Below are 12,596 nucleotides of genomic sequence, written 5' to 3' on the forward strand. Positions count from 1 at the left end.
CCAACTGAAGTACACAAATACATACATAGGGATAGGTATGTAGGTAGGTAGGTAGCTAGCTAGCTAGGTTAGTGGTTTTGTCCTTTATAAAAGAAATTTATCCTACGTGGTGCAGGTGTCTGCTACTAACAGAAAATTTAGTTAGAATCTTTATTTATTTGCATAGAAGAAATCAGTTCAGTATTTTCAAAGTTGTATGTTGTGGTAAATAATTGCAAAGTGATACTGAAGTTTAATACTTGCAACTGTTCACCTTTCTTAAGGTGATATCAGATTAATGGGGGGAAAGGCAAACACTTTATGGGTTATTATTAACTCTTAGAAAAAAGAAAGAAAAATTTGATATTTCTAGCACGTTTATGAATTTCCTAATATTTTACGTATCAAATAGATGGTCATGCCCTTCCCCAAGAGGTAGATCAGCAAAAACCTGATCACATTTGAAGGAAGATTAAGCTTTGCCCAAAGGAATATTTTTCTTTATTTAAAATTTCAAGTCTTCTACAAGGTTGCTGTTACTTGTTATTGACTTAGAAATGGATATTATTTTATACAGTCACACACTTTTATGAGCCTTCCATGCAATGCGTAATTTATGAATTTGCTCTCTGATTACATTAATATATGTGTACAAATGAGTTGTTAAGAAACTGTGATGTGTAATTTGGAATTAGTCAGGGGTATGTTAAGTAACTAAAATGTATGAGTGAAAATTGATTAGTTCCTGTGACTTGGGCTATAAGAAGGCACTCTGCAGTCATTCCATTTATATTACAATGTTGTTTTTGTTACCCAAGTGAAATTTGTATTAGCAACAGCAGATTTCTAGTGACTAACATCCTCTTTTGATCTGTTAATATCAACACTCTTTGATGTCTGATTTAAATAATACCTAAGATTCTAAATTGAGAACTAATCTGTGGAAAATCCTAGAACAGATCAACTCCTTATAGGGGCATTTTAATAAAGAATTGTCTCTGTTCAACACCACTGAAGCATTAACCCCTTGTTTTGGATTGTAATAATGTAAACATTTAATGCTCTCATGAAGGAAATTGGTCTTGCTAAGTTTATATAGGAGAGTTGTATATATTTGATTCATAATTCTGGGTAATAGACAAATTGTCATTTACTCAGTTGCTTTATCTTTATAGTAATTTATCCATAAGATGATTGGAAGCATCTGGATTATTGACTGAATTTTTCATTTTTTTAAATAGGGATTAAGAAATAGAGGTGCTACAATCATAATTTGAAAAGGGGAAATTAAGAGAATTGATAATTGTTCCCTTAAGATACGATAATTTGTGTACAAAGAAATAAACAGCCAGAACTTCATTACCCTCAGTTGTACAATCACCAGATAAAACACTGCACTGCTATAGATCATTTTTAGTACTAAGATGAGCTTTTCCAGAAATCAAACAGCACAAAGAAAGAACTGTCAGTGAAGTGCATTGTGTCCTTTGCAAGAATTTCTTTTTCTTATTTAAGATGCCTATGAAGGAACTGTTTTCCTTTTGAGTGAATCACCTAGTACAAAAAAAAAAAAAGTTAAACAACTAAGTACTAAAACCCAAAACATAGTAGACCTTATCCCTTTTTGAAGTTTCCTCCTTCCTTTTTCCCTTCCTTCTTTCCTTCCTGTCTTCCGGCCTTCCCTTCTCTTCCCTTTCTTTTTCCTTCCTTCTTTCTCTCTTTCCTTCCTGTTTACTATAAGATATGGCACTAGTTTAGAAATGACTGCAGCAAAAAAGTTTGGCATCCCACTTTGTAATGTTATTTAATTTTATGTAGAAACACTTTATTCTTTTACTTGCTATCAGTCACTTAAATAAAGATAACCACTGCAAAGTTAGAACACTCAAGTTCCACAGTAGCTTTTATAAGGGACAACTTGGTTAAGGGTTTAGATCAAAAGAATCAATGATTCTTTCCACCTGCTAGCAGAACAAATCTGTGTGGTTTCCATCAGAAGATACAAACCTTATGTTAAAGTGTTTTAAGTGATGCCCTCCACCCCGTAGTGACGAAGTAATTGAAATGAGGTAATGACCACCAACTTGAGTAGCACTGGGTGATTTTGTTGTTTGTTTTGTTTCCATCACTTTAATGGAGGAGTAAAATTCTTCGTAGAGTTTTTAAAACCCCTAGGAGGGATTTCAATGAGAAAATGGTAATCTCCTAATGGATTGAGACATTGGTGGCCATTGATCTTACTTTATCTGCCTTGAGCCACCTTTGCTGAGTTCTTATATCTTGAAGTATTCACAACATTTCTCTCCCTGTTTGATTGAACTGCTGCAGTTTTAGTTGCAATTGCTAGTTCTGAAGTAACTATATTCTATATATAGCCTAAATGTTCCTCCTTTGAGGAAGAATCTGATAATTCTGGATTTTACTAAAATGGACCCACAGGCTCCAGCAAACTTCAGTCATGCTGATTCTTAAATCAAAATCATTGATCCTAAAGGCACACACATCCTAATACCATATTATTAAAATGTGTCAAGGCTACTTGACCTGATAATCCTTATTTTTGCGCTGTTTGGTAGGATATACTTCCTGAGGATAGACAACTGGGACAAGAGTTCTAACCCACAAAAATTGGTTAAGCTGACCAAATTCAGTCCTTATCCTTAGGTGTATCTGGAGAAGATCCATTAGCCTAGGATTTTTTAAAGGCAGCAATATCTTTTATTTACAAGAATCAAAACCACAAAATGGAATAATTCATTATAGTTTAATAACAGTTATCCTAACCAGAGATCTCTATGAGAAGTGATACAGGCTCAAATATAGTACTGTCTCATTCCTCCTGGGTAGACTAAATGTGATTTAAGACTTGATAGGTAAAGTGTCAAAGTTTAAGCCACATTTTTTTCTGGATCGTCCTCTTCCTTGGTTACCCTTGCATTTTCACACTTTCCACTTTCAGGCATCTGAACTGATATACGTACTGAAGAGGAATTTCCATCTGTCAGTGTGTAGTTCTGAGTTTAGTCTGTGACAGGGTATTCTCTTCATCCCTGGAATTCCACATTGGGAGTTTTATGACTCTTGTTATTTCTGCCTTTCTTTAAACCTTGTTACACCCATGTGCTAGTGTGTGACTTTCTTCCATCTTAAACATACCTAGCTTGTGCCCCATGCAAAATCCTGTATGTTTTCCTGCAAAATGGCTTCCTAGGGCTAAGGGATAAAAAGCTCTGTATGGCTGACAATACAGCGAGGAAAGTATCTTCTTAGTGACTATCTTGATGACTCTATCTTTAATTATTCAAAAATCTGTTCTCCGTGGTTTGGGTGCCAATAGCCACTAGCATACATTCCTTTGGTTGCAGATCTTGAAGTAAAATATTTCTATGTACAACCAAATGCTGCCTTCCTAGGTTTTACTTTTCAACTGTCATTCCCTGCTTTCTGGGTTTTACTTAATATTTTCTGAGCCCATCAAATTCGGGCTGTGGTGGTAGGGTTTGGTTAAAGTATAGGCCTGCATTTTCAAAGACGGTGGATTGAAGTAGACTTTTGAAATACACACTGTGGAACTCAGGGTTAGACTGGATAGGCAGTGCCATTGCCCCATGAACTGGCTTGTCCAGAATATACCCTATGATGCTTTCAAATAGCAGAATGTAAAGAGTCTTTAATAATATGAATGAATCACTATTGTCTGATGAATTTTGTTTTTCCCAGCAGAGTGGTCAAAAATAAATTCATCTCTCTTTTTCATTCACGGGAAAGAAATTGTAGATAGTTTGGCATGAGAAGTTGTGATTGGGAAAAGCAGTCATATAGACACAGTGTCATGTCAGCAATGTTCAGCTAGTAAGACTGTGAAAGTATTCATCTGGTGAGGGAGGAAAAATGTCTTGATGTCATCTTTGTTGCCTGGCAACAGCATTTTTTTTTTCTCGTTTAGAGCAAGTCTTCGTTAGTTTAAAGTAGGTAATTGTTACTGACAATTTGAGAAGCAGGAGCTTAGAGGTAAGCTGTGTGAATTTGGTTTGTGGAAGGAATAATCTTTTGTCAAATGTTAGGCTTGGTGAGGCTTTCTCTCTTTGAAATGAATAACTGTTTACAAATTATTAATCCATCTGAAAATGAATATCCCAAGTCACATAGCAGCCATTGAATCAGACATTTTCATCTTTACAGCATTATAATGTGGGAAGAACACCAAGTTGGTGTTGTTTTCAGATATGATTACTATACATGAAGTAGTTCAGATATGTATAATTGCTTTTTAGAATCCCTATTTATGCTCATTATTATATTAGTGATAATTTTTGACAAGAGACTAAACACTAAGAAATTGATTAATAATATGAAGTTGGTTTGGTCTTTGAAATATCATTTATTTTAATTGTCCTACCCTTGCCAAGAATCTCATTTAATACACTCTAGAAAGGTGGAAATATGTCATGTTTTTGTAGATCTTTACGAGATGAAGAGTTCCTAAACCCTCCCTTAACAAACGTTATTGTCTGGAAATTTGATTTTCCCTTGTTGCATGTAATTCTCTGCACTGTGGGCCCTTTGGCCCCATGAAGTAGTAGTTGCCAATTCCTCTTTTGCTGTCCGTTCTAATTAGAAAACAACAGATGACTATTCTCCTTGGAAAAGCAATGTGGGTAGTAAAAAGTGATACTGAATCCCAATTAGACTGTTTAAATCCTGGTTTAGCCACTTACTCTGTAGCCTCTGGCAAGTCTCTAATCTAGTGCACATGTGTTTGCTCACAGGCTTGTAGAAAGCTTGAAACGAAGTGAAATGTATATGAACAATGCAGCAAGTTCCTGGCCTATAGTAACATTCAATAAACATTTTTCTTTTCCTTTCCTTTCCTTTCTGTGAATAATCTTTCATGAATATAAAGGCCATTTTTAGCATCCTGGTCTGTAGATAGTCCAGACTCAAGAAAACTTAGAACATAAGAGCTCAATTTATAAATGAAAATATTAATCATAGAGAATTTAATTTCCCAGTGTCAGCTAGCTAGTTAACATTAGAACCAGAACTCTCATTGTTCTGTGTTGATCAGAGCCCTTTCTTCTTATGTTTTATCTTATGCTTTCATTAATACAGCATTTTTTTATCTAATTCAACTACAGGTGATTTATGAGTTTTTCTTAAGGTTAGACGCAGTGTGCTGGTGAGAGAGTAGGATAAGACCAGTGTCTCTCAGGTTGAATTAATGGTTTGCTTCCAGTACCAAAAGGTAGGCTGCGTTGAATCAAGTATTTTAAAATGTAATTGTACCATCTCGTGAACACAAAAGATTAAATTGATTTTCTTTCACTGTTGTACATCTCACTGTTTCTACTTTCTTTCTGCTACCACCATGCAAGTTATTTATAGCTTACAGTATAGATTTAGAGGTGTAGAGAATGGTTTCTTTACAAATTGCTTCTGTGCCCATAATGATGCTGTGATTAATATGACTCAAGGGCCCTGTGCCACTGAATTGATTTATTTCCAGGACTTCAGCTCTCTGCATGGGCCACCAACTTCTAAAATCCATACTGCTTAAATGTAGTGTTTCTAGAACCGCAGTGGGAGCACAATGGCAGATTTCCAGATGCAGCAGGAGCACCTATTTATAGAGCGGAACCTGCCATAATGTTCTTCCTCTTAGCCCTCACTCACATCTACTCTTCTTTCTGTGTTGTCTTTCATCTATAAGCCAAAACCCTGGGGGTTGTCCTGGTTTTCTCCCTCTTGCCCTGTCCCTATATCCAAACCATCAGCAAGGCCTTTTGATCCTGAGTGTAACTCCAACTTGGTCTCATCTTCCACTGCCACTCACCTGCATCAGACCACCTACATCTAACTGATTTCTTGCTCTGGGTTGGGATTCTCAGTTTAGTGCCACAGTTTGCAACTGAAGAGCTTTTTCTAAAGTGCAAATCTGAACAAATCTCCTCTGCTACAACTCCCCGAGTCCCCCAGTGTTCCCGGAATAATATCCAAATTTCTTAACATTTCGCGATCTGCCTTTGCACCCCCCTCTCATTTTGTTCCTTATTATTTCTTTTCTTTCACCCCTCGCCCACCCCCCACCCCCCCAGCCCTGTAAGCTTTGCTCTGGTAAATAACTTGCAGTCAGTCCTTGGTGGTCTAATGTCTCAACTTTGTACATAACTTCTATTTCTGTTCGGCATGTCTTTCCATCTTTAACACTCTCTTCTCCCCAAAAGAAATGCATTATGTAGGTTGGATATGTTCAATAAATATTTGTTGAAGGACTGACCTTTGAATATCATTCTTGGAATAAGAAAAAGATTGTAACAGACTTGCAACAGTAACATACAGTTTTTTTCTCTTTCCTGAGTCCTCTATTTCTCTTGTTCTCTTGTTCATTTTGGGATTGCATTGTGTGATTTGCTACTTATTTTTTAAGAACACTGATCTTAATAATGGGAGTCAGAGCCTAAAATTATGTAAGTATGTATTTACTAGTCAGAAAACATTTCCTGAGCACAAAATGTCAGGGATTAGACTTTGGTCCTGCTGATACAAATGGTTCTCAAAGCACACAAGAAGAACCTGATTTCAACTGCAGGCTAGGAGAGTGTTTTCATATAATTACATGCACAATTCTTTTTTGAAAGATTTTGTAATATTCTTAATGTCAAGTGTTCCAAGTATCTATTGCTGTGTAAAAAATATTTACCCTAAAACCTAGTGGCTAAAAATAACCACCATATCTCGTGATTTTATGGATCAAAGATATGAGTAGAGATCAGCTAGGGATTTTGTGCTCCAAGTACTGTTGATTGAGACAACACAGAGAGAATTGTGTGGTGAATGAGATGCTCTGGAGGCTCCAAAGTGGCTTCACTCTCATGCCTGGGACTGCTGGAAGGCTGGACTCAGCTAGGACTGTTGTCCAGAACGCCTGCAAGTGGCATTTTTAGCTTGGCGGACTCAGAGTAGTGGACCACCTTACATGGCACCTCACGGGTTCCTGAGACAGTGTTCTGAATGTCTTAAGGCCTGTGCCTATAAACTGACAAAACATCACTTTCACTCTTTTCTGTTACTCAAAGCCATCACAAGACAGTAGAAGAAGTATTAAACAAGTTGTACCCACCTGTAATCCACGACTGTGGAGAGATTTCAAGGTTGTGGGTGTAGCCTTTGGAGTCTTCAATGTAATTTCTCCTTTGCTCACCATTCAGAAATGGTGTTAAGAAATTCTGTTAATATTTTAATGTGTATCTTGCCAAGATGTATATTTTTGCCCAATGTATATTATTTATTAAAAAATTAAATCACATTGTGCATTGTGCATTTTACAACATTTATCTAAACAATATTTTGTGAGAATTATTTCCTATCACTAGACATTTTCCTATGGTGTTTGGTTTTGCATTACTCCTTAATATGGAATAATTCCTATTTTTTTGGACAATCTTTTAAACTCTAGTATAAACAATACTGTGGTAAACATCCTTGATGCTTAATATTTGTGAGCTCTTACAAATATTTCCTTGTGTATATCCCTTAAAGTGGAACAACTGAGTTAGAGGCTATGCTCAACCTTTAAGAGTTTTTAGAAAAATTGCCATTTTTAAGGCTTTTTATAAGAATTGCCAACTTGCCTTTCAGGAATGCTGTATTGATTTGTAGAAACACTAACACTTATATAACAAAAGTGATTGTCTTTGGCTTGTGCGGGCAATCTGTCTCCCATCTACCACCTAACTGAGCTCTAGTCTTTCTGTCAATCTAGTGAATTGATTCTTGCTGTTCAGAAAGCCACAGGAATCTCTGTCGTTAACCAGCCATCCTAAAAAAGCTCCCATCTGTCCATCATTTTCTCCCACGTCTCTCTTAAAGCCCCAAATTAAATAAACCTGATCATAAAACCTACATGATGCTCAAATATTTAAGTAGATTCTATTTGCATTGTTGCGATTCGTTAACTTCTTTGTTTAAAGGTCCACACTAGCTCACAACATCACTCAGACTAAAAACTTAAGGTCTTAAGAGGACTTTGAAGTAGTTTTACGTGAGCTGTCTCCTCACTACGTCTCTGACTTTATTTCCTGTTAATACTTTCCTCATTTGTTCTGCCTCAGTCCCAGTGGCTGCCTCACTGTTCCTCAAATACTCTAGGAATAAACCTACCTCGGTACCTTTGCACTTGCGGTTCCTTTCTCCTGGATTCTTTGTCCCTAGATATGTATACGGCACACGTCCTCACTTCTTCCAAGTCTTTACTCAAATGTCACTTCTCAGGGAGTTTTTATCTGGCTACCCAGTTTAAAATTGCAATCCCTTCCCATCGCTTCTCATATCCTATTCTCATATCCTATCTGTGCTTTCTTTATGTTCTTAGTGGTTATCACTCTTTGACATGCTGTATGTTAGACTTTTGAATGTTATTATTGTTTGTTTCCCCAATTAAAATGTGAGCTCCATGAAGGCAGGGATTTTGGTCACTTTTGTTTATTGCTCTATCCCCAGTTCTAATGACAGCACCTAGCACATAACAGCTGCTCAATAAATGTTTGCTGATAAGTGGTACGTACCACCATTACTTCCATTTACAAGCATGAGAGACTGGACTCACTCCGTGTCACAAAGGTTCTTCTTCCTCTGCTGGGATGCAGTCTGGGTGAGCTCTATTTTCTTCTCTCCTCTGTATTCTACACGGGAACCTCATGAGTGGCACACTTATCTATGCCATTCTTCTCCTGCTCTGAAAGAACTATGCGAACCAGGACAAATTGTTTCAATTTTCTATGTTAGGCCTTAGTACTTTTCTTCTGTTAAAATAATATTTCCTTTTCTCCCTATCAGCTTATACTTGGATTAAATGCAATAATATAAACAAAAAGCACTTAGCACATGGTACATGGCATAATTCATGTTTGAAAAAATTATGTTTATTAGTTCTCCTTTTCTTCCTTTAGAATTTTTAAGGAAAATTCATTTAGGTAACAGCTCACTAATGCAATAAGGTGGAGTGCGGCAGTAAAAACACTAAAATAATAGTGAAATGTCTGTATTAGCTTCTCATGCAGTGTGAATATAAAACATACCAAGGTAACTTATTCTTCAGAGCCTTCAATTTCCTGCCATCTTCTTCCTGGTTGTCTCTTATCTAAGGAAATTTTGCTGGTGAATTGCTGAGCATTGTCTTTCTAAGGTTGGACCTCTTTGGAAAGATTTCTCCAAATGAAGTGTCCAATTCTTTTCTTCAAAGAGAATGTTCTGGTTTGTTCAATGTAGCTCTTTCCCAGTCAAAATGTGACATCTGGATTTCCTGTCTGCTTAGATAACTGCTAGCCAGTTAATTATAGCCTGGGCAGTGTGAAGCAGATGTTTTCAGAACGTCTTTGAAATGGGGCTTTGGGAGTCCTTTGGAGCTTGATTAAGGACTGCAGCATGCCTGGGGCTTTCCCTAACTGGAAGCCTGTTCTGCACGTGGACCTGCTGGGAAGCCAGGGTGGTTATACAGTCTGTGTGCATGAATGTGTGAGCGTGCATCTGTGTGCCTACGGTGCAGATTGATCAGTTCTTGGGTCTTGGGCCGTTCAGGGGTATAAAGAGAGAAAACCAAAGTCTCTGTAACAACCATTATGGTCTTTCTCAACCCACTTTTGTCCTAACTGTGGCTGCTTATTATACTTAGATTCCTAGGAACTGTCATTTTGTCTGACTGTATCCTTTGCATGTCACTACCAACAGTTCATTTTTAATGCTCTAAATGAATATAAAAATAAAGTCAATAAGTGCTCACTTTGGCAGCACATATACTAAAATTGGAACGATATAGAGAAGATGAGCATGGCCCCTGCACAAAATAAAAACAACAAAATGCTCAGATTATTAATGTTCAAAGTATAAACTTACATTATCTTCTTGAAGTAACTGAATGGATAATACTTTTCATTGCCCTTAAAATTCAGTCAAAATAATCATATAGAAAAATATGCTTTTCATAGTTGCTTTACAATCATAAACTACAACAAAACAGCTGAAGGTTAAAGGTTATGAGGATGTAATCACTATGAAAAGATGCTTAAGAATCTCAGGAAGGATGTACAATGTCAACTTAGGCAGTAGATATTGACAGCGCTTCAGTTTCTTGTGTCTTTGTTTAAGAGTAGGTTTTATTCTCCCTTCCTTTTCCCACACTCCCTTCCTCCCAGTTTTCAGAAGAACAGAGTGCCCATGTCTTTTATAAGAATCCACACTGAGATGAGATGAAGCAGGGTGCAGTTACAGTTTCGTTGTTACAGGGTTTTTGTTTTTCTTTTAAGCAGCAGATACTAGAACCATTGATAGGTATTAGAGCCACTGGAAGGTACATTTGTACATTCTAGAGCTATGTGGTGACAAGGGCTGAGAGGCCTTATGGTGTTGAGAAGTGTCAAGAGTTTGTACTTCAGATGATCGGAGTGCCCCTACTGAGCACCTGAACTTGACAAGATATGCTTTAAAAATAGAAGATTGACTTCAGAAGCTGCTTCTCACCACGGTGGGAGGCAGAGCGGCAGCATCTTGAAGGGGACATCTCTTTTTCTAATGTGTCTTAGTACCTTCTGTTCTTCTTGTCACCTTGTTATGTCTGAGTACCTTCCTTTAAGCACCTCACTCTGCAGGGTTGCTTCCTGTCATCACCACTGCTCTCATCTCACTGCTCTTGCAGGGTAGCTGAGATAAATACTCAGACATTTTCCAAAAGGCAAAGGGAAAAGTGCTGCTAAATTTCCAAACCTGTGAATTTCCTCCCATGCTTTGATTGTGCTGTAGGGAGAATGCTCATAGCTCATAGAATGCCATGGTCATAAAATACCTCCCGATTTTTTGTCGTGATATGAAAGTATTTGAGAATTCTTTGTCAAACACCAGCAATGTCTTCTCCGGTTACTCGCTGCTTCTCCTCAGCGGTGACCATCTGGCTTAGCACCTTAAGCACTGGACTGTCACTCAGGAACTGGGTTTTAAAGTTCGAGAGTTCATCTTCTGTTATTGATACCAGCTGAGCCGCCATCAAAACGTGAATAATAAACTGAACTACTCTGGAAGGTAAAGAACAGTAATAAATTCTTCCCATCATTCTAAAGTGATATAAATACATGATAAATAATGGTGGAAACCAGAGTGGAAGTACATTCTGAGTCCTTAGGAAGATAGATGTTTTTAATATCTTGGATTACTTTGGATCTGAATGGCTTGGCAGTTAATCCCTTGGGTGTATGTAGGTGTACATTTATGTGCATAATATTAAGCCAGTAGTTCTGAAATTTTTACAATCAATACCCTCTTATCTTACCCTCCATAGAGACAAATCTCATATTCAAAATATTCTGGTAACTCCAAACTTGTATTTGCCAATAATAACAAATGCATCCTTTTATAAAAAATTATCAGTTTCAGAACTTATGATTATTATCTAATAGCTGCTGTTATTCTGACTGTTACAACTTGAGACAGAGAAGACAAATTTAACATTTCTGTTAATCAATGAAGGCTAATTGTGAATAAGTCTCTGGTCTTAAGGAAATAATCAGCATAAGATAAATAGCTTCCTTCGTAGGTTTTGGGCCTTCAGAAGTCCAGGGGCAACAGATTTAAGAGAAATTTGATAAAGCATTGGTAAATTCAGTTTTAGATGCAAGGTCTCTAGGCAAATGTAGTTCTTAAAAAATTAGAATATGATACTGTTCATATATTTTTAAAAATCTTCATGTTACCTATTCCAGAGACTAAACTATAAATAACAAATATTTTGCCCATTGCTGTTATTTACCCTGATAAAATAGCTTTAGGTGAGTTAAAAGAAAGCATCTTTTCTAGAGATTTTTCAGTTTTTAACATGTTTTGTAAAACTATCACAGTCATGTAATTCTCCATTCTCCATCCTGCTGATCCACAACTGAAAACACTAAGAGAGGCCTTTCTTTTCTTTAAAAGAAGCACTACTATATATATTATTCTAAATTTGTGTCCTTAAATTTTTAAAATGTCAATATCATATCAATTACTGGATCTGTTTCATTTTTAAATAGTTCATTTGGACCATTTATCTATTCCTCATGCAGTGAAATTCTGTGGAGGGAGGGGGCAGTGCAGGCACTGAAGAAACATCATGATCTCAAGTTGAAATATTAAATTATAAATAATATTTATTTCTCCAGAGACTGGTTCCCCAATTACAGCATCATGCATTGGATTAGGTAATTCTAAAACACCTCCTCCAGGGCAAGCAGGAAAAAGTGTTCCAGGATACAATGGTGAGAAATTACTCTGATTACTTGAAATATGTAATGTTAATAAATTTGGTATTTTTCTGTATTTAGTGTGAATCATATTGCTTGAAACATACTAGGTGCTTAATAAGTATTTGAATGAATGCCTTGTATTAAAAATGTCTAATTTTTTGTGATAACTTTTGTTATTAGCCAATTTGATCAAAAGTAAGATTGTAGACTTCTAAGGACATATTCTAAACGACTGTCATAATATAAGGCAAGTTAAGCATATGTATGCGAGACTAACACTTACAGAATATATGCTAGGTGCCAAGTACTTTGCATACATCTTTTCAACTAATGCTGAGGTATATTTAATTT

The 12,596-nt window shown here is 36.6% G+C and overlaps 1 protein-coding gene and 1 pseudogene across 7 annotated transcripts in view; both read left to right on the plus strand.

The window, feature by feature from the left end:
- The window catches only part of ACSS3 (acyl-CoA synthetase short chain family member 3), a 148,982-nt gene that overhangs the window by 106,248 nt on the left and 30,138 nt on the right, over positions 1 to 12,596 (plus strand). For all 7 annotated transcript variants that reach the window (XM_089920003.1, XM_089919998.1, XM_089920000.1 and 4 more), the window contains one exon: positions 12,162 to 12,257. In XM_089920003.1, coding sequence (XP_089776129.1) covers positions 12,162 to 12,257 — 96 coding nt within the window. The remainder of the gene's footprint in view (positions 1 to 12,161; positions 12,258 to 12,596) is intronic.
- On the plus strand, positions 9,750 to 9,848 carry LOC115803529 (U6 spliceosomal RNA; annotated as a pseudogene).

Source organism: Delphinapterus leucas, chromosome 11 (assembly GCF_059928025.1).
Source record: "Delphinapterus leucas isolate spDelLeu-1000000601 "Yukka" chromosome 11, BTC_Dleu_Yukka2, whole genome shotgun sequence".
Lineage (NCBI taxonomy): Eukaryota > Metazoa > Chordata > Mammalia > Artiodactyla > Monodontidae > Delphinapterus > Delphinapterus leucas.